The following is a 25,630-nucleotide window of genomic DNA, read 5'->3' on the forward strand; positions in this document are numbered from 1 at the left end:
GTCCAGGGTCAAATGTTTAAGGCCACCTCTAGGCTACCTGAGACCCAGACTCTGAGCCAAAACCAGTCCATATAGTGCATTTCTGCAAATTAGTAAAAAGCGTTCCCCTGGGCAGAGTAGCGGCTCAGGCCCACAATTTATAAGCAGAGGCATGGCCAGAGCAGAAGGTGCTTTCTGCCAATTAGATAAAGGAGCCCCTTCCTGTGGGTGGACACAGCCCCATGCAAGGGCACACAGTCTGGAAAGCAGGATATGAACTTCATCTCTCCTACCTGCCCCCTCAGCAGGGCATCCTTGAGCAGTGGACAATCTCAACAACACTACACTTGCCCAGTCTGTGCTCTTCCAATAATTTTAATAACAGAAACTTCCAACTTCCCATCAATAGAAACAAAATTTTGTTAACACGGAAGAAACTACTAATTATCTCCCCAACATTCATTCTCCCTTTCTTCCTTGGGAATAAACCCTAACTTTATAAAAGCTAAAAAACTACATTTCCCTTCTTCCTTTGCATCTAGGTGTGGCTGTATACATCCTGGCCAGTGAAGTATAAACAGAATTGGTGTATGGACTAGGAAAGGGTCAATAAAGGGAATTTTCTGTTACATAAAGGGAGTTTTCTGTGATCTACAGCTAAACTTTACACAAATTGATATAGTGTTTTCTCTGAAAATAAGATCTGCTTTGTAAGTAAATTGCTATAGAGAGCTCATCTCCAGCACTTAAAATAGTGCCTGGCATATACTGGGTATTCAAATATATTTGTTGAGTGAATGAATTAATAAGTGAATGTTTTATACCAAAAGAAAACCAACTAACATTTGCAGACCATGATAAAGCAGAAATGTAATGTCAAGACTAATCTCATAATCCATTCTCCAAATAATCCTCCAAAGCATGAGAATAGTGTTTTTCAAACTTTTTTAACCATGACCCATCATAAGAATTATATTTTATAACATATAATTTTACCAATACTAAGTATAATGTATTGATATTTTCTATTTTATTGTTTTTTTTAAAAAAACGTTTTCTTCTTTTTCCTTTTTTTTTTTTTGAGGAAGATTAGCCCTAACATCTGCTGCCAATCCTCCTCTTTTTGCTGAGGAAGACTGGCCCTGAGCTAACATCCGTGCCCATCTTCCTCTACTTTATATGTGGGACGCCTGCCACAGCATGGCTTGCCAAGTGGTGCCAAGTCCGCACCTGGGATCCGAACCGGTGAACCCTGGGCCACTGAAGTGGAACATGTGAACTTAACCGCTGTGCCACCAGGCTGGCCCCTATTTTATTATGTTTTTAAGTGCTAATTGTGACTTGTCAAATTGACTTTGTGACTCATTAATGTGACAAAACTCAGTGTTTAAAAATTCTTTTTAAAATATATAGATACTTTCCATTAATTCATAAACAAATAAGAGCCAACACTAAAGTTTAATTTTTTAATCAAAAACCTAAAATATTTAAAATTTAATGGAAAGAAACAGTGGTAGAAATAACCAAAACTTTGTGCTTACTTTGATATTTTTATATTAAATATGCTCACTGATGTTTTGGGGTCTCTAGAACATAAAACAAATACAGTTATGTGTCACATAACAATGTTTCAGTCAATGATGGATTGAATATACGACGATGGTGTCATAAGATTAGTACCATATAGGGGCCAGCCCCGTGGCCTAGTGGTTAAGTTCAGCATGCTCTGCTTTGGTGGCCTGGGCTCAGTTCCCAGGCACAGACCTACACCACTTGTCAGTGGCCATGCTGTGGCAGTGACCCACATACAAAATAGAGGAAGACTGGCACAGATGTTAGCTCAGGGTGAATCTTTCTCAAGCAAAAAGAGGAAGATTGGCAATAGGTGTTAGCTCAGGGCAAATCTTCCTCAGCAAAAAAAAGATTAGTACCATATAGCCCAGGTGTGTAGTAGGCTATACCATCTAGGTTTGCGTAAGTACACTCTATGATGTTTGACAATGCATTTTTTCTGAATATATCCCCATCATTAAGCAACACATGACTATATCAAATGTGCACTGGAAAAATCTGCCTGGGACTTAGGAGGAGCTGAGAGCTGGCTAGTTGACCTGTCTTCCTCCCATATCAACTCTGGCCTTCTAGTCCACAGTGGCAAACAGCAGCATCCTCTGTGTGCACTCATCAAAGCTAGGCTGTCCTTTCTCCAAGCTTCGTTCCTAACTTTCTGCTCTGGGTGGTTAAGTACTTATGTTAGCTGTTCTTTCTCTTTGCTAATAACAAGGGAATCACAAATGTGCTTCCTTTCTAAGCTGGAATTCTCAGTCTACAGATAATAATTTAAGGACGAAAAAGGCATCATGGGTTAGTAAAAAAATGGACTACAGAAGGAACATAATAAAACACTTACATTTTAATCCTTAGTATCTGGTGACCTTGGGCAAGTCAAGTAATCTTCTGGCATCTCAAAATGCTACAGCTGTAAAACAGGCATCGTGCCTTGACCTGCTGTGTCATCTAGCATGGTAAATTTACATATGTCAGTGAAAAGTTTCACAATGAGATGTGGTGAAAGCTTCTGTGAAAAATGCCTTCCTCCACAGATTTTGGTGAGAACGTGAAGAAGTGAGGCTCTACAAGATAATAGAAAAGCACTTTGGAACACTTAGTGGACTCCCTAATGCAAATAGAAAGCCACCGCAGAAACCTGCTGTGGACAATCTAATATAAAGAATTGAAAAAATCATCTATTTCATATCCTCTATTCCTCTCACAAATAGTAAGCTCACAGACTTTGAACATTTCTTTTCAAATCATGCGCCTTAGTGTTCTCAGCTATAAAATGATGGTGCTGAACGAGATGATCTATCCTCTCAGTTCCAGAAATCCGAGATTCTTTGATCCCATGTGAATGACGTGAAACAAGAGCTAATCTCAGTTCCTTGCCTTGGTAATTTTATCTGCCAGCATAATCAACACGTCACTCTTCTAATACAGTGATAAGGGTGCTAGCCACTTTCTTTTGATACATTTATTTAACCAACTGCATATTTTTTTAGTGTTTTTCAAGTGTACAATATACTAGCAGCTGAGGATACACAAAAGAAGTATAAGAAACATCCTGTCCCTCGTGGTACTTAGAGCAGTTGACTGGTAGAGCTCACATGATGAAACAAGCGCTAAACTGCGTGGTCCCCAGTGAAAGCTCAGCAGCAGTTTAGAGATGAGAGGAATCAGCGTGTGCTTAAGCACAAAGCTTAGCCCAACATGGGGACTGTACTGGGATTTAGACTTGACAGACTTAATATTTTAGACAGACAGACAGGAAATGGAAAGAAAATCCAGCAGGAACATGCTAATAAGAATAGAAGACGATGAGGACACTGCTCTGACTTCGGATTTGCACTTGAAAACAGTGGGGGAAGGAAGGTTAATAGGCAGGATGAGCCAGATTAGGAGGGGTTTTCAGAAATAAGTGAAGGAATCTGGATTATCTTCTGCAAGGAACAGGGACCATTACAGGTTCCTGAGCATAGGAATGACAGTTAAACCACCCCCTATTTGTTTTTTAACATGAATTACTACTGCCAAATTTGCTAGAACTTAGGAAGGTTGGAATTTTGTAGACCTGATAAAGAAAAATGAAGTCTCCAATCCTAATGTTTCCTCCCACATGCAGGATCTCCTAAGAGAGGATTTGTGGCCTCTGTCTTCCTCCCTCAGTACCTCTTCCCCTGGGGAGGAGGAGTAACTTGTCCTTTTGATGAGCCTGGGCCTTCCTCTCTCTTTTCCTGTGGGAGTCATGCTACCATCAGGAAGTACACATTCTTTCTGCTCCTCCCACCACAGGTTCTGTGGTGCATCTGAGTCTGGCTAATTCTGGAGCTCAATACAGGAAATCTTGCCCACAGATACACACTCTATTCTCCAGTATCAGTTTAATTGGTAATAAAGGTGCTCTTTTGGTCTTCCATCTGCCTCACTCATTTTTGATAATTCTCAACTTGTCAGAACTCAGCTGGGGAAGAGAGCCCTTTATACCTCAATTAGACTACCGACTTTTCTAAATCTGCATTACACGTCCCTCAGCTATACAGATTCAGTTTACACTGATTCAAATAAATGCTTATACTCTAGATCCAGTGCTTCAGTGAAATGGGAATGTACTCCAGACACTGCCAACTTAAGGCAAATGACAAAGGTGGCACCAAGACAAACTAATGGCAACACACTGGCAGTCCTATCAGGGAACTCTGTACAGCAATTAAAAATTGATGGCTGCTATATTGGGGCCCTTTCCTCCCTCCAGTCCCTCATCCTGGCATCTCCTCTTCTCAGCTACCCAATGGTCCAATCCTTTCTGGATGTCCAAAGCCCACAGCACCCCATGGCACCAGGCGTGAGTTATACTAAAGTAAGATTTCCCTAGAAATCATATTTTCCCCTCTTCCCTACTATCCGTCTTCCACATTGTTTAAATAAAAATCTGTATTCTATCCAGGTAAATAAGCAGGATACATACAAGATGAATCATCAGTGAAATTAACTTTTCTAGGGAGCAACTATATTTTAAGGGATTGATATGTGATGAGAATAAATTATAACATGTTGATTACGTGAAGATGAAAATTCTGAGTACACCTTTCTCAGCTGGGACCTCTGTCGACACCCCTTTGCCATCCCCATTCTCAGCCCACCAGAAGGAAAACTGGACACATAGGCCATAAAGTTACTTATATCCCAGGCACCACTACCACAGGAGGGGGAAAAAGTTGTTTATTATTCTCAATATCATCATTAACTATTCCTATTCTTAATAGTAGGTTCCAGAAATAGCTACCAGTATGGAGTCCCAGCTATGTGCCAAGCATTGTGTTAGGTGCGTCACAAACATTATCTGAGTTAATTAACTCACCTTGGCCCTGCAATGTAGGTATTAGGGTTCTCATCTTACAGATGAGAAAACTGAGGCCCAAAAACTTGCCCCAAAAGTACACAACAAGTGGCAGAGACCAGGTCTGCCTGATACCAAATTTCATGTTCTTTATACTATTTTGAGGAGAGACCAAGACAAGAATTCTAACAATTCCTTGACATTTTCGTCCCTTGGCCTCTGAAAACAGAGCAGAAATACTTTGAATAGTTGTACCAACTATGTGGAGTGATTAAGGTCAAAAAGACTGTCTCCCACTACAAGAGTTCAAGTTACGGTGCTTTGGAGGATTTATACCCATCCCTACCATTTTACCACCCCATCCCTCCTCCAACCACTTCAGCTACATTTCTCAAAAGCACGCTGCTCCCAGTGACAGATCAGGACTTTACTTCAGAAAACACTGAGCAGCTTACTCCTGGAAACCACAAAAAGCTGAAATTCATCATTAAGTCAACAAGAGAAAAAAAATGCTCTTTAAACCAATAAGACAAAAAAAAAAAAAAGATTTAATGTGAGACACCAACTTTCCTACTGTCACTGGGACAACTGCCAACAATATAGAATCAATGCTCTCAGATGAGGACAATTATAATAACACATTAAACTGCCACTCACAAAAGCATTAACTCCAGGCCCTCACTGCTCCAGGCTATCCCTGAAAGTACTCCATTCCTCAGACCTGGATCAAACAGCAGGACTTACTCCATCAGCACCAACTAGAGATGTAAAAATGGAGTCACTTAGATGCAACAACAACTTCATTATTCCAATCACAAGACAGTACAACTTCTGGCCCCAAGGAGAATACTGGTATTCAAATATGGATCTCCAATGTTCAAACTTGATTTAGAATCCAATGATTCACAACACACTTTCAAGGATATTATACAGCAGTGGTTCTCAACCCTGGCTCCATAGTAGAAGCACCTTTTAAAAAAATACCCATGCTCACACCCCATCTGGATCCAGGTAAGTCAGAATCACCAGGGGTGGAGCCAGGCTTCCCTTGTTGATTCTGACCTGTACCAGGGTGAGAACCACTATCACAAAGGAGGCCTACGCTCCACAGGTGCTAAGGTGCCATTTAAGATACTTCAGCTGATAGAGTAACAAAAGTGAAAAAACAAAACAAAAAACCTGGTTTTTGCTGAGCAGTGCTCTGTAAATAGAAAGATGACCAATCACATTCTTTTCAAAGAAAACTCAGGCCCAGAGGTAAATGAGCATTTCAGGTCACAGGGCAAAGTCAGTGGTGAGAACCCCGCCCCATGTTGCCCACACAGCTATCAAGTTACCTGCTTGACAGATACCATCTTCTGCCACCTGCCACACGAGATAAGTATTTTGCAGAGCTTGAAAAAAGATTCAAAATCTTTATTCAAGGAAACAAAGGAATAATTTAGAAGCTTCCCAAAACTTCATTTATCCAACTGGGTAGTAGAATACTGTACATTATGGAATAAGTTAATTGCCCAAACAAGTACTAGAGGATTTCCCAGGCATAATAGCAGGATTTGACTAATTCCCAACTATTATGGGAAGACCCATTACAGAAGAGTTAATGTTCTAAATTAATGAGTAAAAGAATCCAAGCACTGGTTGAAAAAAATAGGTTGATATGTGACCCATTTCCTTACCCTCCTTCCACCACCAAAAAAAAAAAAAAAGAAGCATGGTCAATGAGGTACCTTGTTTCTAGCACTGTGAGGTACCAAGTGACCCTACCGTCATTCTGGGCTGCTAATCTCACTCTCATAATATGAACAAAGGGTTCCATGTGAGAATCTGCAGATTAATTAAGTAAAAATATTGTTCCTTTCTTTTTAAAGTAGGGCCACCAAAAACTGAAACCCGAGAGGCTCTCCTCAGATCCACTAGATGGTGCAAGCTCTCCTTTTCGAGCAGACTCACCAGGGGAAGAAACTCAAGCAAGACACTGAAAAATTAATATGGGCGTACCTAAGCAGCCCCTGCACTGCACAGGAGCCTTGAGAGGAAAGGGATCTGCTCTCTAAGAAATCTTTCTATTTTTCAGTTAAAAATAGAAAAGTTTTTTCTAAATTCTGCATTGGAGCTCAGAAGTTAACTTATGCCGTGGAAGGAATCACATAACTAAGATTTACCTCAGAGAGGGGTAATGGAAAGAGATGATACTGAAGCCTTAAAGACCTCGAGATTTGGGTTTGGTCCAAGGTTGGCCAGTAATCACTGGGAGAGCCTGAGCAAGTCACTTAACCACTCTGGTCCTCAACGTCCTTATCTGAAAAATGAGGAGCTAAGACTAGACAATCTATGGAATTATGTCTAGTAGTAAAATTCTCTGAGGGTACATAATGTACTGGGTCTCTATCCCCAATTTAATCTTTCCACTTAGATTTAGCAAGAACACAGAGGATATGTTTCATATAATCCATCCAGCCTGAAATTTGTTTCAACTGAAATTTTATTAACTCGTTTACTGAAAAACTGAGATGTTATCATTCTTTTACTGAAAAACATCTACAGAGCACCTATTGGGCGTATATACCATGCCAGGGAATAAGGACACAGAGACGAATGGAGTCCCTCACCTTTGCCCCACACATAGATCCTTTATGAAATTGAAGTCTAATGGATTTCACAGTTCTAAACTCCTAAATTCTGACAGACAGAATGCTATCTTCAAAGAAAAAAACTGGACCGCGAAATCTACCAGTTCTATTAAAGCATTTAACACAAATATAAATATCACACATGCTTATCCAGATAGTTTGATGTCTTGATAAATAGCCCTGGCAATGATATATTGCCAGTTTTTTTAACTTGATATCTCATAGGCAACTCAAGCCAAAAACAGTAAAGAAAAGTTTGCCCACTTCATACAGTCTCATTTCTAGACATGGGGAGCACATTTCAAACATGTCTCTTAGAGCCCTCACTGATGCTTCAGTATTATATTTTTTGTTCATTTTCCTTTGGCTTCTTTCTACAAAGTGTCTATATCTTCCTTTATATTTTTCCAGCAATATCTGTCTCAAATCTGGTCACTTCCCTTTAGGACTTCCACAGCAAATAACAGTTGTCTCACTGTCAGCAAAAGCCACCTCAGCCAACCCCAAACACCCCTCCCCTCCAGAACCTCACTTTTCTCTGACTCCATGGCAGCCCAGCACGCCAGCCATCAGCCCGACAGCAGTTCATCAACGTGACTTGGGCCCAACGGCTCTACTTAACCTTTCCTTTGCTTTCTCCTCTCATCCCCTCCCATTCGCTGCACACTCACACATCCCTACTTAGTCACCATATCTATATTCACACATTCACTTATTTATTCAAGAAACACCCAAATACCTATTATGTACAAGGCAATGTACTAGATATGCCACTATAAGATTTGTTCAATGAATGGATAAATACATAAAGATGCACTAGCCCCACTTTCATGGTGTCTACCACCTGGCAGAAGACGTAAGATAAATTAAACCCATAATGATCATACAAGGTGACCTTTGAGTGCCACATGAATGATACCAACCAAACTCTAGAGAAGTGAGGAGTGACTGTCTATGCCCTTGAAGGAGGTAGCGTGTGGTCTGGACACTGGAGGGTGAGAAAGATTTGGATAAGCATAGTTGGAGGAGAAAGGCATCCCAAGAAGAGAGAACGCATAAGTAGAGGCATTTAACCTGAAGGCCAATTCACCCTCAGGGTGTAGCAAATGATCCACGAGAGCCAGAGAAGTGAGTCTACGGAGAGGGAGGTGGAGGAAGTTTGGGATTAGCCTAGGGAAAGAGTCTAATAGTCGGACTCTCCCAAGTCTACGTCTCTGAGTTATTTCTCCCAGTGGCTTCATGGCTACAGTTCTCTACCTATTTCCTTCTGGCAATATGCCAAATTTTATAAATTACAGATCAATGAAAGGGCTGTTTGGTCATCTATGATTTTCTGACAAGCACATAATAAGAACAAAAACACTAATAAACAAGTTACAGCACTTACTCTGTGCCAGGCACCATTTTAAAGTATCAATTCATTTAATCCTCACAAATCGTACAAGGTAGGCACTATTATCATCATCCCCATTTTATAAATGAGGAAAGTGGCTCAGAGAAGTTAAAGGTTCTGCCCAAGGGCACACAGTTAACAAGTGGCAGAGCTGGATATCAATCCCGGCAGTTTGATTCTAAAGTTCACACCATGCTAAATCCTTTGCGAAGAACTTATTCACTGGATACCACTACATCTAGGTTTACGTCAGTGAATAAATCTGCCTTCCTCTTTGCTCTCTATTGTAAGTCTATTTACCTGGGCCAGTATTTCTGTTTGCTTTGGCACAGCATTAGATACAGCATTATAGAAAGAGGGATGCCCCCAAGACACTAGGAAGCTAGCTTTGGGCCAAGGTGATGATATCATGAATCCTATGGACAATTAGTTCACTATTTGTTCTGTGAATACACAAAATGAGAGGAAAGATTTGGGTCTGCATTCATAACAATACGGCCAGGTCTCAGCTGAATACATGCCATGTGCCTCACCTGGAGCCTCCACGTCTACAAAATATTCAAAGATACAGTGCTTAAGTAGGCTGGCAACTTAGCATAAGACCTTACATAGTAACTACAAGATTTTCTTTAGAAAAAAAAGAAGTGAATGTTCTGATACCTTCTATTATAATCTATTTCCACATTCTCAGAGGCTTTCACAATAATTACTAGATATTTCATTATGTTCCACAGTTGGTCCAAAAGTGATAGCTCTGGGATAAACAATGGACTCCCTTTTCTATATATTAATGAAGGGAAAAGTATATTTGTATAGGGACCTAAACGTCTGCGTGCATCATCTTTACACTTAATAAGCTAGAATATGGGAAGTGAAAAGAAGTAATAATGGTTACAGTCAACTGAAGGAAATTTGCCAATCCCATCTTTATTGTGCAAGCTCCAACTACAGGGAGCACTAGTTTTCCCTTCTGCTCACAGCACCAAGGCATCTGGTGGAACCGGGGCAGCAGAGGAACAGTGACGCCTTATAACATTCTGTGATATACATGGCATCAGTGAATAGCCAGTGTTTCCATTGCCAAGCTGACAACATTTCCATTTGAAAAGAGTTTTTATGATACTGACATCACCATCCACATATTTTAATAGCATCACACAGGAGAGCAGAGCTGTTTTCATAGTAATAAATAATGGCACTTGCCCAGCATCCTGAACAATATGAGGTATTCCCCTCAAACAAACACTACACATACACTGAGGGACAGAAACACATTCTTAGATCCAATACTTAAGAACCTAGCAATCTTCTTTCACTACTCACCTTTAGATACTACTAAGTCCGTAAATTATGCAAACTATTTTGACCTATGTTATCTGCTTTGATGGCTGAAACAGCTCCAGAGGGAGGCAGGGCAGGCCTTACCCTTATTTTAATACCTTGCTCATTTGGAAAAGGCTCCACAGCTTCCCAAAGCACTGTTATCTACCTCCTCAGCTGATATTCACCACAGTCTTGGAAGGCTGACAGGGTGAAGATTACTATAGCTGAAAAAACTGGATCCTTAACTGGATTAATACCGTTGAGATCATACACAAAACTAGAAAAATCCTAGTCCAAGGAAAGAGCATAACTAGCCAAAGAGCCAGGAGACGGGCATACATCAGGATGATCAGTCAAGTGTGGTCCTTGGAGCACCTGGGTGCTGGCTGAAGGGCAAATCCTGGGCCTCAACCCTACCTCTTAAATCAGAATCTCTGCTTCTCTGGATTTGGATGCCAGCAGTTCCCAGGTAATTGTCTTTGCAGATTTAAGTTTGAGAACCTCTGGGATTAAGAATTAGAATAAATAGGAAAATAATTCTATGAATAACTGAGTTGAGAGAGATAGGAAGAGTAAATTCAAAGTTATGCTGTCTATGAGATAATGTGAAAATGTGTTAAGGACCAATAAGCATATCATCTAAAATCAAAATACTATAGTGGCTAAAAATTGTATAAAATTCACTGTCCAGTAACAGTGTCATGCGAAGGATGTCTCATTTTAGAGATTCAGCTGGTTAAGTTAACAGATGATAACGTATTTAGTACTAAGAGCCAGAGACAATATGCACTTTAAATGTAGTATCTCATTTATTCTTCACAAGAATCCAATAAGGTAGGTATTATTATCCATAGATTATATATATATATGATGAAGGTACTTGCCACAGTCACATTGCTAGTTAAGGAGCAAAGAGCCAGAACTCAAACTAAGGTCTCTTCAAAACCCATTTTTTGAAGTGTTAAGCTAGGCTGCTTCCCCATATTGTATTAATCAAATATAATGCATTAACTGAGTGTACTGGATGGCACACACTTTCAGTTTTCAATTACTAAATCAAGTATTTCCAAGTCAAAGCCTCTTGGAACTGTCACTAAAATCTTCTAGGTCTATTTAATAGCTGGCTCTCATTGGATAGAGCAATTATTAATTTAGGCTGTCTAGAGCTGGCCTGCTTAATATGATTTTTTCAATCCACATTTAATAGTGCTACTGCCGATCCATGTTACATAGCTGCAGGCCCACGGCAGGACTGGGCCTTTTAATTACCTCGTTCCGCTGCCATTACCGACAACTACAGGAGTCGTTACATCTGGCCTCTCCGCTTCCACGATACTCTTCTGTTTAAGTAACTGAGGAGACAGAAAGATTGTTTGGGCCCCACCACTGCCATCCCAGCTCCTCAGGCACAACCGGATCTCCAGCATCAAACAGGGACCATGACAATAGAACATAACTTTGAGATGCCGCCAGGTGTATCGAGCTTTCCTGCTGAGCTCAAGCATCCGCAGCACACGGCTTCCCCAGCGGCCAGAGGGCCCTAATGGGAATACCTTCCTGGCTGGAGCCACTGGAGCCTGCCTCAGAGGCTGTGAGATGGTAGCAGCGGCTCTGAAGAGGAACGAGACCTCATTTCTCCAGGACATCTTTAAGACCCCTTCACTTGACCCGAGAGCAGCCGTCTGTGGGCCCAGGTGAGCGCACAGGTATGCCTTCAGTGCAGTGGAGGACAAAATCATTTCAAGTGACTGGTTTACTCCAAGCACAGTAAGAAACAAAGTTCCATATGAACAAGTATAGCTCAACAGCATTCCAGGAAAAGGAATAAGGAGCTAGCAAACACGGAGCAGGACATTCAGGAGCCTTTAGTGATTGGACACCTCGGGTCAATAATGTAGAGAATGGGTTTTAAAAAGCAAATTACTGAAATGCCCAAGCAGAAATATGAAATGGAGAGACCAAAATATTATCGCACTATGGGTTTTAGTATGGTTCACCCCAGAGCTGGAGTCGAGTTTGGAGCTCCATTAACTCAAGGGAAATTACAACAGATTTAGCAAGGAATGACGAAATTTGAAAAGTAAAATCTCAAAATTCTAGGGCCAAGATGGCATCCTAAATCCATGTTTTTGAGTCCTTCTTTCTTCCTATTTTCCACTGAAAGGAATGATCTAACCAATGAAATTTTACAGCATTACTGGAAACTGGACATAAAACTTCAAAGTGTTTTTCATCAGGAAGTGACGCAGATGACAGCAGAGTGACAGACTACCAACATACTAGGCATCCAAAAATGCAACAGGAAGCCTGCCAGAAAAGCAAGTAGGAAATCTGTGTCTACCCTCTGGGCCACCCCAGAGCCCCTCCACCATCTCCCAGACTAGAGATGCGTGAAGAAGGATGGACAGGAGAAACGAAGGTAAGTAATAGGTAGGGACAGGCTGCTCTGCCCACTCCTCACTGGAGACTAAGAAGAGCATGACATAAGGGGTCAGTGTATGCCTCCCATAAACTCAGCACCCAATTACAGCTCATTAACATTTATTAAGGGTGATAGTTTGAAGATGATATATAATTGCTCTTAAAATCTCCAGTTACTTGTTTCACTGGGCATAAAAGTCAAAAACATCCCTAGCTAATGAGAGCCCAATTGGGCTCTAAAGGGGTCCTAGCCTACCCTACCCAGAGACACACTACTAGCAATTATGCGATTCACATGTGTGGCTACTCCCAGCCTCTCAGAATCTCCATCTTTTCTTCCCTAGTCCCCAAAAAACTTCCATCCATCAACCTAAGTCAATAAGCCATGAATTATTGAGCTCACAGAATACAGATCATGAATATGTATGTGTGTATTTGGAAGACAATATTGTAAAACAAATAGGCTCCACAGTGGCTTATTGAAAGCCAGCACACATGCCTGTAAGAAAATGGCTGAAATTATTCTACCCCTGTATATTGTTCAAGCAAGGTTTTAGCACACAAGAAATGGCGGAAAAATTGGTTTTTCTGGTAGACTTTTTGCTTCTGTTTTTCCAAGTGCACTTGTATGCAATAATTTGCTGAATGAAACACAGCTGGCTGCTCTTTGCAAAAACCAAAGGTACAAGCTTTCTTTGAGGTCACAGTTATTACTGCTAACGCCTGTGAGCTGTCTGCAGAAAAGGATGGTGTATAATTAATTTCCTTCCATCCATCCTTTACTTCAGCACACTCGCTTCAAGGTCTCTGCCTCCAACTACTACAGACAGCCTCAAACTTCTGCCCTAATTTCCTAACAGTCTCCAAATAAAGGAGCCAAAATAACCCACAAAACAGGAGAACATCCAAGTTCACAAGACACTTGACAGAAATAATATGACTGAGCCCGGGGTGCTATTTACACAACTCTCCCCCCTCCAAACACGCTGCTGCTCCCCTCTTTCTAACCCCGCTGGAGCCAGGGCAAACACTGAAGCCATCTTTGGCGGCTACTGCCAACTGTCAGCTGGTCTCTCGCCAGCCTAGGACCCCGTACACAACACACCTGGACAAAGATTCTTCCAAGCTAGTGACAAAGTCAATCAGCCAGCTTCACTTCTGTTTGTCTGCCACTCCTCAGCCTGATCACTGCATTCAAAAAAAGGGGGGCAGGGGGAGCTTGATAATCCTTTCACCAGGCCATCTTTCTCTACCTGGGGACTTTCTTCCACTATTATCATCATCTTCAAACATTTACTGATCACCTAAAATATAGAGGATGCCATGCTACCCACTAGAGTAGATGTCAGCAAACTTTTTCTATAAAGGACCAGAGAGTAAAATATCTTAGGCTTTGTGAGTCACATCCAGTCTCTGTTGTATACTCTTTTTTTTTTTTTAAACAATCTTTGAAAAATGTAAAAAATATTCTTTTTTTAAAGTGTGGTAAAATACACATGATATAAAATTTGCCAACCTAACCATTTTTAAGTGTTCTTCTTATACACGGAATCAGACAGCACTTATCTCTTTATGACTCGCTTATTTCACTTAGTATAATGTCCTCAAGGTTCACTTCTATTGTGGCATGTATGAGAATTTCCTTCCTTTTTAAGGCTGAATAATATTCCACTGTATGTGTAGACCATATTTTGTTTATCCATTCATCTGTAGATGGATGTAAAAACCATTCTTAACTCTCAGGATATATAAATACCGGCCACAGGCCAGATTTGGCTCACAGATCGTAGCTTGCCAAACCCTGCTCTAAAGGCATAAAAAAAGCATATAACATAGACCAGCGGTTCTAAAACTTTCTCAGTTCATGGCACCTTCAGTATATCACTAATTTTTCACAGTACCTCTAAGCCAAAAGAAATACCCGACCACCCCACTTAGTAAGTACAGTCATGTGCCATGTAACGACACTTTGTCAAGGACAGACCACATATACAACAGTGGTCCGGTAAGACTAGCACCACACAGCCTAGGTGTATAACAGGCTGTAGCATCTAGGTTTGTGTAAGGATACCCTACGATGTTTGCACAATGGTGAAATTGCCTAATGATGCATTTCTCAGAACATATCCCCATCGTTAAGTGATGAATGACCGTATTTAAGTGCAAACAACTTAACATGCAGTTAAGTCATAACACCCTAACTCCTACTGGGCTCTCAGACCTTGGGATCAGACTGGATACGGCCAACCTCATCCCCTGTTCCACACTGATTTTCATGTGATACTTGCTTTAAAGCACAATACCCACCAAAAACTCAGCTTCGCAAAGGTATGATTATATTGAAAGGAATGTATAGGATTTAATGCTGAAACAACTATTTCGAGCTAGTAATTCACGTGGTGTCCAATAGATGTCACTGTATTTCCTTCACAAATTTAAAGTATCTTGTAGCTCCCCCGTGAATTTACTGAGAAGCCCCAGGGCTTCTTGGCACACTATTTGGGAACGGCAGATATAGACTCTTCCAGGGGTCTCAGGATAGAGATGGGGAAAGAGAGTCAAACACCAAGAATATGCTAAACAATAGAAAGGAGCATGCTCAGCGCTAAATGACTGACACAGACACTAGACTACAAATTCTAGAAAAGAGAGATTCCTAGAACCCCCAACGTCAGAGACAGCTGCAGGAGGGGGTGGGATTTAAGCCAGTCCTTGAAGAGAGAGTAAAACCTGCCAAGAGAAGAGGAAGGCAGAGAGCATTCCAAGCAAGGGAAACAGACTAAGCATAGAAGAGGCCCTGAAGCAAGAATGAGGATGCCTGGAGCAGGGCCAGGAGCATAGTGCAGACCAAGGGAGCCAGGTAAGGTTTTAGAGGAAGGGTGATGTATTTAAAGATCTGTTTAGAGAACTTAACCCAGCAGTTATGTGTGAGACAATCTCAAGAAAGGAGTTGTGTCAGTGAGACTCCAGTAGCAAAAACTAACCCTGGTCAAGGTGTGTGGAGATGATGACCTCAAGTGACATTGTTGGGAGAAGATACAAAAAGGATCAGACTAACGAACTTTATGAAAAAAGCTTGGAGCTAAATACAGAGAGAGTAAGAGAAAAGATTCAAGAATAATTAAGGCTTTTAGGCCAGGTAACTAGCAAAAACAGTATTATTTACACAAAGGAGGGTGCAGAGGATGAATTCAGGCGGCCTGGGGAGAAAGATCTTATGAGCTTGGCTTTTGACATTCTAAGTCTGAGGGGCACAGTGGGTCATTCAGGCAGAGAGATCCAAATGGCAGTTGAATACTCAGGCCACCTGTGTAGAGTTGATGGCTGATCACAGGGGTTGATCGGCAGAAGACCAAGCCCTCAGCATGCCCACATTCAGGGCAGGAAAGGAGAAAGTCAAGTCAGTGGAGCGGACAGATCCTAAAGGACTAGGAGAGTGTGGAGTGCGGATGTCAAAGGAGAAAGGAGGTAACGCTGGTCTAGGAGTCAGAAGCCTCAGGTTTGTTAATAAACCCATTCTTTAAAATCCCAATATCTTTAAACAAACATTTAAGTGCATTTGGTGATGTGGTGAGGGAAAAGCTAGCAGTTGCACATAAGGGAGAAGCAGGCATCTCATTCAGCTAGTCTGGCAGGGTTTATGGCTGGTGAGCGGGATAATCCCTTCTCTTTGGAATCTTTATTTCCTTGGATCCCTGGTTTCTCCACCCCTTCCCCCCAACCCTTCCCTTCCCTGGAACCCCCTCCTTTCTGTTTATTCTTTGTTCATCACCACACTTCCCCAATGCCCGTCCACACCGGCTGCCGTACTTTCTCACCGCCATACCGTCCCTGATCCCCTTATCATCTGACCCCTCTCTGCACTGAAACTGCTCATGATGCATGTAAATGCTCATCTGCCCCAAATAAGGGTCATTTCTCAGTCCTCCTCCTCCCTCACTGCCCGCCCGCACACCATGGCGCCCAAACTCACTCCTCCAAGCCTTGGTTCCTGCTGGAGCTCCCTCTCCCTGACTGTCCTTCCCCTTCAAGGTCCAGCACCACGTCACCGTCACTCTCTCCCTAACTACTCACTCCTCTGTGTCGGCCTCACACCAGGCCCCTGCCCGCCCTGGCTTCTTTCTCTGTTACTGCACTTATTCTAGTCCATCTTGCTTTAAGTTTGTGGTTAACACGTCAGTCTCCTGGGTCCCAGATTATAAACTCCAGGGAGACAAGAGGATTTTTCAGTCACCTTCATTTCCCCATGGGGTCTGGTAGAGTGCTTTGCACCTGCTGCACACACACTAAATGATCTTTGAACAAATGATATTATCCTTTTACTGCATATGCGATGGCAGAATTTGTCCTGGAACAACAAGGTAATACTTTTGCATATAACAGTATGTAATGTTGAGAATGCTCTCATGTTTGATTTTCATTCCCTGTAAGGAGGAAAGAGGAGTATTACTACCCCCACTGTGCTGCTGAGGAAACTGAGACTCAGAGAGGTTTAAAGCTTTGCACAAGGTCACACAGCAATAAATATAAGAGTCAGGACTAGAACCTAGATCTTCTGACTCAGGGCCTCGTACTCTTCCACTGTACACCCTGCCTCTATGTGAATCCGTGTAACAATAAGCCTGACTTGGTGATGGTTACCTGTTCTTTAGATATTTCTTTGTTGTTTATTCATATCCAGTATGTTGTTAGCATACCTGCCTGTCACAGTGAAGTCTAACTATGATTTAGGTTCCAGACGACAAGGATCAATACACAGAATTAGGCAATCACTATAAACTATAAAAAATAAACTTTCTTATGTGTTTCCAGAAAATTTTAAGCCACAATTTACTTAAGCATTAAACCCAAACACATTCTATAGGTGCCATCCATACCTGCTAATTAACACTCTAAAATGCTGATGCTAGTAAATAAGTGTTCTGGATGGCTTCCATTTGCCCCTCTATATCTACTCTCCGTCTTTCTCACCCTCCTCTGAGGCCCAGTTGACTTGTACGGACCAGTTTTTTTCCACAGTTCCCTTGACATCTGGTTTTCAGCGGGAGATTAGAGAAAGAGAAGAAAATGAAGTTTGGCTATCTATACCCGACTCCCCCTCTGAGGGGCTGCCTCACCTTGCTTGTGATCTACGACTGAAGTTCACAGTTTTTAATCAGGTGGCCCTCTCCCTATAGCTCTTTAAACCTTTACACACATATTCAATCCTAGAGGTGGTAACCATGGTAAACCTGCCTAGAATATGCCCAAAAATTCTTTAGCACTCCTACCATCAACAAGTGGGGTTTATGTCTTCTGTCCTCAAAAGAGGGTGGGCTCTGTGACTATTAGGAATAGCAAACTATGATAGAAGTGACACTGTTTCAATTTCCAGACTGGCGAATTCTACTTTCTGTCTCTTGGAGCCCTGAACCAACACATAGTAAGTCCAATTACCTGAGGCTGCCATGTTGTGAGAAAGCCCAAGCTAACCCTGTGGAGAGACTGTGTGGAAGGAGGGAAAGAGAGAGAGAGAGAGACCCATCAATCCAGTCAGCTCCAAGCTATTCAGGCCCCAGTCACTGTACTCATCCTAGCTGAGGTCCCAGACGTCATAGAGCAGAGACGAGCCGTCCCCACTGTGCCCTGCCTGAACTCCTAAACCAAAGAGTTCTGCTTTATATCAATAATAAATGGTTGTTTTAAGTCACTAAGTTAGAGAGTAGTTCATTACATAGCAACAGATCATTGAAACACCACACTCTTGTCCTCTCACTACCCAATTTGAGTACCATCAGTTCCTTCTGGGGCCCTGACTGACAAAATCACATTCTAGACTTCTCTTCTTCTGGGGAAATGGCATAACTGCACTTCCCTCTGAGGTCAGATGTGGCCTGGTGACTTGCTTTGCTTTAGACAATGAAATGCGAACAGAAATGACGTGTCATTTCCAGACAAGAGCTTCAAGACTCAGTGGGCCATGCACTATGTTCTCTTCCCTCTGACATTATGACCAGTTATATCAGTTCCAGATGGTGAAAGTTCTATCAACTTAGGTCCCTGAGTGAGGATAACATGGAGAAAAGCTTCCTATAAACTGCTCACCCCACACTCCAAAATAGACGTGGGGTATGAGAAACAATAAACATTTGTTGTTTCAGCGTGGGAGATTCTGGTGTTGTCTGTGACTGCAGCATCATCACAGGACTAAGACAAAGTTCCTTTGTCAAGCTAATCCTGACCAAAACGACTCCATGCAAAAGGGGACCATTTGAACTCCTGAATATTCTGCACACAAGGAAGGAGGTCTGTAAATTAAGCAAATATATATGTCCATCTTTTTTACATCAAGAGCCAGGAGTACCATGGAAATCAGTCAACCGTATGGAACCATGGGAAAGCACCTCTTAGACCTCCAACTACAGGGAGCGTAACTGACCAAGGGCTCCTGCTGCAATCTTTGTCACACTCCCACAGGCTGCTCCCAGCCAACGACCGAATGCAGCATGGATACTAAGGCAGACCCGTGCCTGGGAAACACAGGCTTCCTCCAATGACCTTTCTTAGATGGCACAGCAGTCTAGGACACTCCCAGCCAACCTGTCCCTCTCTCCTTCACTTGGGTCAGATTTACACTGCAGTCTGACAACTCTCCCCCCTTCCCCACCCTGCTCCTTATTTTCTCTCTCACAAGCATTTCCCTTAATAAAATCCTTGCACTTTTAATCCTATCTTGGCACCCGCTTCTCTCAGAACCCAGACTAATACAACCATACCGATGAAGATTCAGCCGTGAAAATTTAGCTTTGATAAATTAAACATTCAGAGACAACAAAATTAGCTCTTGCTGGGTAAGAGCTGTCCCATTAATCTAAAGTCATAATTAACCATTTTTGTACAACGTGATGTCCATATCTATGGCTAGATCTAATTCCTAAATGGCCTATATTAATCTAGTATCATTTTCCTTAATGACTTTTACAAAGTATGATTTTAACCTCTCTCCAAAATTTATCCTTTCCCAAATGTCCAAAATAGTTTTCCAATACTTCATCCAAAACCCTGGAGACCATGTGTATTTTGGAATTAAAACATCATATTTTAGAAAAGTAACATGTATATCTTCCATATTTGACATAACCAAGCATGTCTGGGGCAGCACCCTATAATCAAATACACTAACGTTTCTTCCACAAAACATACAAATATTAACACAACTGGGATAAAAACCAGTAGCCTCAAGACAGTTCAGGCATGGATTTGCCACCAAATGAGTTCAGCAAAGATTAGGTTGTGCCACTATACAAATTATTAAAAAAATTTCAGTATTCAGAGTTTTTTGAATTTTTGAGTTGTGGATAAGGGATTGGGAACCTGTATATCCACACTACAGAAAACTATGCAGCCTTTTTAAAAAAACAGACATTCTTGTATTAACACAGAAGAATAAATGGCCATCCCACAGTGCTGGATGAAGAAAGCACAGAGCAGAACAACTTGCAACAGCAGCATGATATTATACATATACAGAGTAGGGAGAGGAAAGGTGGAGACCATCTTCACTGGCCAAGCACCCCCACTCCCCACTTTTTATTACCCACAATTCTTTGCAATAACTTCATCTCCGGTTAAGAAATGCTGTGGAAATATTGTTTATGAGTATTGATTGTGATGTGGGAAAATTTTTTAAGTATGAATTTATTTATATTATTTATGAGAGAATAAGTTCACCTCTGCAAACTGCCTACATTGATGGCAGGTAACTAAAATATTATGCATAAATTGGGGGGCTGAGATGGTGCGCAGAATAAATTTATTTAGGATACTAAATCAGGTTCCTTTGTCAAGGCAAGGGACACAGAATATGAAAACAGGGAAAGGAACCCCTACAGTAGACCTGAGACTTCCAGATATCCCTTCCCACATCATGGGAGAGGATACAGGATATAGGATGTGACTGGTCCCACTAGGAACTCCTCAAGAAACACCTAATTCTGGATTCTTTCCTCATCTGCCTCTGAGCACCTATCCTGCCACTCACGAAAGGCTATTTCCTTCATCAACTTCTTCGGGAGCCAAGAGCCAAAAGACTATCTACCTTCCCCCTTTTCCTGCCCCCTTCCTAAACCTTTCAATTCTACATGATAAAAAACACAAACACACAAAAAAAGATGGAAAGCAGGGAGAAAAATTAATTGAGGAAATATTCTCCCTAGTCGCTAAATAACCCTAGGAGAAATGGCCTGCAATGGATAAAAGTTAAGGAATCTTCATTAGGGACTGGAAATTCAAATCTAATATAGTAAGGCTCACTTTGCATTCTATATATTCAGTATTGACCGTATTTTTTTTTCACAATAAGCATGTATTAATAACTTCATGATTTTTTAAACCTCATGTTTTAATTACAGGCATAACTGAGAATAATATCAGTTAACATATGTAAAGTGATAGTCTCATTCTCTGTGAACTACTGTCTGGGAATGTACTAAGGGCCAACGCTCTGTTTGGTACTTCAACAAACATCATTCCATTTGTGTGCTGTTTATTCAACCTCCTAAGTCTAAGGTACTGTGCTTGGCACTGGAGGTACCCAAGTAAAAAAACAGGTGTGAGCCCCAGCCCCAAGAAGCAGGCATGCCAGTCTGGAAACAGACATTAAACAGGTTATTGCACATTTAATGACTTGATTCCACTTGACGTAAGTGCTACGACAGAGAAGTACAGAGTGACCAGTGAGATCCTCAGAACAGCTCTCTGAGGCCGATCTCATCCTCAGTTATGAACAGAGTTATCATTAATATTTGTAATATTAAAGCATGCCAATTATAATAACATAAAATATCCTGAACAAATAATAATTATCACTATCACAATAATGACTTGGGAAATTATTTTATATCAACTGATCAATGAGGAAAAGCATGGGAATAAATGAGGAAGAAAGCTTAAGTGTGTGAGAGAGTAGATGGATAACTACTGCCAGAGAATTTCAATAGCACTGTTGTATTCCTCCACAGAAGAAGATTTCTCCATGCAGAGGCTTAGAGACCTTCCATACAAGATGTCCAGCTCACCTCCAGAAGGCCAGATACTAACAGAAGGACAACCTGGAAACAAATACTAGGTTTGTATTTTCCAAAGACGTGTCCCATATTGTCCAAGACTGACTTAATTTTAAAGACATGGTCCTTTTGTGCCCATAAACTACTAAAAGAACCTGTAAATCTCAATATATTGATGTTTAAACCATACCCAAAATTACCCTTTGAACCTAGAAGTAACACGAAAATCCTGGTCAGACCAAGTACCCCGTTGGTTTTGGAAAATAGTGCCACTATGCTCAACAGGCACTAAAGGTTAAAAGATCAGGACCTGCTGCTCTAAGCTAGGAACCCCATCAGCCTGTAAAGCCAGTCTTCAATGGTGCCATAATCTGGTATTCTTAGATTCTGTAAAATGAGAGGCCATGGAAATGGGACTTCCAGATGTAGAAAAGTGGGCAGTCCATCAACAAGCAGGTGAAAAGTTGTTCCTTTCTTCTCTCCCTACCAGGGTTGGCACTTCCAATAGCTTGACAAAGATCATCAGAATTAAGTACTGTATATGTCTCTTTACTTAGTGAAGAAAAAACTCCTTAAAATTAGAATTCTGGGTCCATGGGTGTCTCCTGACAGCTGACAATGTAAAAGATATTAGTTGATTCATTATACAAAATGAGAGTGTCATAAGGAATTCCGAGTGGCGCTAATTAGACAGTCAACCTTTGATGGGACCTTAACTTGACTTCACTTTAATTTTTGCTGTCACAAAATTGTTATAATAAAAAATTATGTCCAATTAAGGAGACGGCAAATCCATGACACTTGTGCTACCACTGCCCTCTCCACACCCACAGGAAGCCTTGCACTCTCTATGACAGACTTGGCCTCCGAGGACAGCTTAAAAGAGAGTTTCAAGTAGCCACTGTCCATGAACTGAAGTAGGCATGAGAGTCAGAGTCTGTTTGCCAGTCCTCGTTTAGACTATCTGACTTGACATTCACAATGCCATATTCTATGACACCAAATGAATCCCTTCAAACTTAAGCTGTCACCACTATCAAGACCTGTGTTTGATATTGCTCAAAAATGTGAATGGAATGAGAAGAAAAATAACACTAACGTCCCCATTAAGTGAATTATACTGTGTTCACCTTCCTCAGTTTCCATCAGTTGTACTACGAACAGATAAAAAATTACATCAGCCAAACACTGACCTTATGGAGAGCAGGAGCCAAGACTGGTACCAAGAATCCATTGTAAATGTAACTGACAAGCTGATTACGAATCAAGGGGTGAGCCACCTAAGAGAAAAGCAGGTAGTGAGGAAAAAAACAAAGAGTTCAATCTTTAGGTCTTCTTAAAATCAAACATTTCTGTGTACATCCTGAATTCAAAAACAAAATCCAAATTTTTGGTCATTTATTCCAGGGATAAAGAATAATTTAGGCTTCAAAGCACCACGTAATTTTTTCACATGGTTTATTCCAGTATAAACAAAAGCTGGTAATTTTCAGTTTCTATTTGAAAAAACAGACAATAAATAGACTGAATATATATAAGGACTCATGAATTAAAATTAACTGGAAAATATAATTTTCACCCTATAATTTCATCTATGTTCCATCTCAACTTATGACTAATTTAAAAAAAGAATATAACTGTCAAATGGACAATTAAATACAGTTATTTTGCTAGCAGAAAGAATTTTCTCATTTTGAAGATGCATTTTCCAATAATCATTTATATTGGGGAGGAAGGCATTTAGAAAACCTCTTCCTAAACAATAGACACTGTTCAAAAGTGGAAAACATTATCAGAGGTACAACACTTCCTATATTTGATTTTCAAAATATATTTAGCATGGAAAACCCTTTACTAATATCTTTGGTAAGTAATCTTTTCAGTAGTACTCCCAAACAAAAAAAGTCTTAAAAGTATATGGCCTCAACTTCAAAATAAAGAATGAAATATAAGATTTCCTTGTTCTTAACCATGCCTGTTAGCTTTGCTTCCCTTTCTTTAAAAAAAATAAATAAATAATAAAGTCAAACAATAAAGTAAAAAACAATTTCTAGGGAAGTGAGGCTACCTCTTTAAATTACTGATAATCTGTCTCTCTGTATACATTTGGGGAGGAACTAATAGTTTCGTCTTTTTTACTTCCACACATTTCTGCAAGAAATTGTTGATGGACTACAATATTAAAGGAAAAAATAACTTACGATGTAATCTATTTATCTTATATATAAATAAAACTTCCTTTGACTTAGCAATAAAAATGAGATGGGAACTAAAGCAATTTACTTGCATTTTCTTCCAGAAGCTATTTCTTTATTTGGTAGATAAACAGATTATAACTAACATTTTTCTCCTTACAATCACCATAAAGAAAATTTGATTTCTTAATAAATCCAACATTAAGGTAATATTCATGCTGTATAGAAATAAAACATTTTTTTGACGAAAACCTACTACATCCTTAAATATATATAAAATCTGATTTTTATTGAAAACAGTAACAAGAAATCTGAAGGTAAAAATCTAATCAAGAAGCCAAATATAACAGAGTTCAGTGGTTGTTTTTTTCCCTGAAGCAGGCCAATTTCAAAGCAAATTTAATTTGTGTTGCTAAGAAGATGCTTAACTTCTCCTAAATTCAATTGGGATAACAATATTCTTTATGTAGTATGCACCATTAAGCAAAATAAAGTGTTTTCCTTTGTAGACTCCCAAAAAGACCTTGAAGTAAAAGTGGTATAATTTGGAGTATTTAGAAGCCTAAAAATATCTATTTAATGAGTCAGGCATTGAACTGATTTTTGATGGTTAAGTGGATAATCAAAACAGAATTAACGCTTTTTATAAGGAAGAAAAAGAAAATCTATTCATTTTTTTCTCAATTAAAACTTCCCAGAAACCTATAAACTAAATTTTTACTCTTCAAGGACATTCAGTATACTTAAAGTAAAGCATCAATATTCCATAAACATTTACTACCATTAAAAAAGAAATGTTTTGGGGCAGGCCCCATGGCCTAGTAGTTAAGCTCGGCACACTCTGCTTTGGCGGCCTGGGTTCAGTTCCCAGGTGCAGACCTATAACCACTTATCAGCGGCCATGCTGTTGCAGTGATGCATATACAAAATAGAGGAAGACTGGCACAGATGTTAGCTCAGGGTGAATCTTTCTCAAGCAAAAAGAGGAAGATTGGCAACAGATGTTAGCTCACGGCAAATCTTCCTCCGCAAAAAAAAAAAAAGAGAGAGACATGTTTATAAACTAATCCTTTACAATGCTTGTATTCTGAATGGACTGTAACAAAGAGTTCCTTTATTGTGCCCCAGTACCTGTATGACAGCATTGCAAAACTCCAGCGAGTTCATGAACTGGACAAGAGAAGGGAGGAGGAGCCAGTCATCTTTCAGAAGGCAGTGCCATTCCTCGCCTTTCTCTTCTAGCTTTGTAGGCAGAGACGAGTAGAGACCACTGAGCCCAGTTGCAAGTACCTGTGTTCAGAAATAAAAATGTAATAAAGTCTTTCCCAAAGTTCTTAACCTGCAACCTACAATTCCCCGATGATGCCAACGCTGCTGGTCCAAAGACTGCACTTTAAGTAGCAAGATATTAAAGAATTAGAGGATATCAGCTAGCTGGGAGGGAGTCCACAGGTGGAGGTAGCAGGGAAGGACAACTCCCGCAGAGGGCACAGCAGTACCAGTGGTACTTGGCTAATGCATACATGGTTGATATGGATTGCTTATCTCTTATGTGCCAGGTATATGCTGGGCTGACAGTGTGAGGAGCGAGGGAGACACACGCAAAGATGAAGAAAATATGATTCCTGCCCTCAAGGTGTTCAGGAGAGGGGCAAACTCATAAACAATGTGTTATAGTACAATACGTTGAGCACAAATACAGAGAAGGCACATACCCCAGTCAATGGGAGGAAGCCCTGAACACGAGC

The 25,630-nt window shown here is 40.7% G+C and overlaps 1 protein-coding gene across 7 annotated transcripts in view; it reads right to left on the reverse strand.

Moving 5' to 3' along the window:
- Window positions 1-25,630, reverse strand: part of FHIP1A (FHF complex subunit HOOK interacting protein 1A) — a 224,712-nt gene that overhangs the window by 43,842 nt on the left and 155,240 nt on the right. For all 7 annotated transcript variants that reach the window (XR_011436735.1, XM_014737890.3, XM_070261488.1 and 4 more), the window contains exons 5-6: window positions 25,014-25,172; window positions 22,881-22,967 (exon numbers count right to left, since the gene is read on the reverse strand). Coding sequence is in view for 6 of the 7 variants with exons in the window: in XM_014737890.3 (XP_014593376.3) it covers window positions 22,881-22,967; window positions 25,014-25,172 (246 nt within the window). In the remaining variant the exon portion in view is untranslated. The remainder of the gene's footprint in view (window positions 1-22,880; window positions 22,968-25,013; window positions 25,173-25,630) is intronic.

Source organism: Equus caballus, chromosome 2 (assembly GCF_041296265.1).
Source record: "Equus caballus isolate H_3958 breed thoroughbred chromosome 2, TB-T2T, whole genome shotgun sequence".
Lineage (NCBI taxonomy): Eukaryota > Metazoa > Chordata > Mammalia > Perissodactyla > Equidae > Equus > Equus caballus.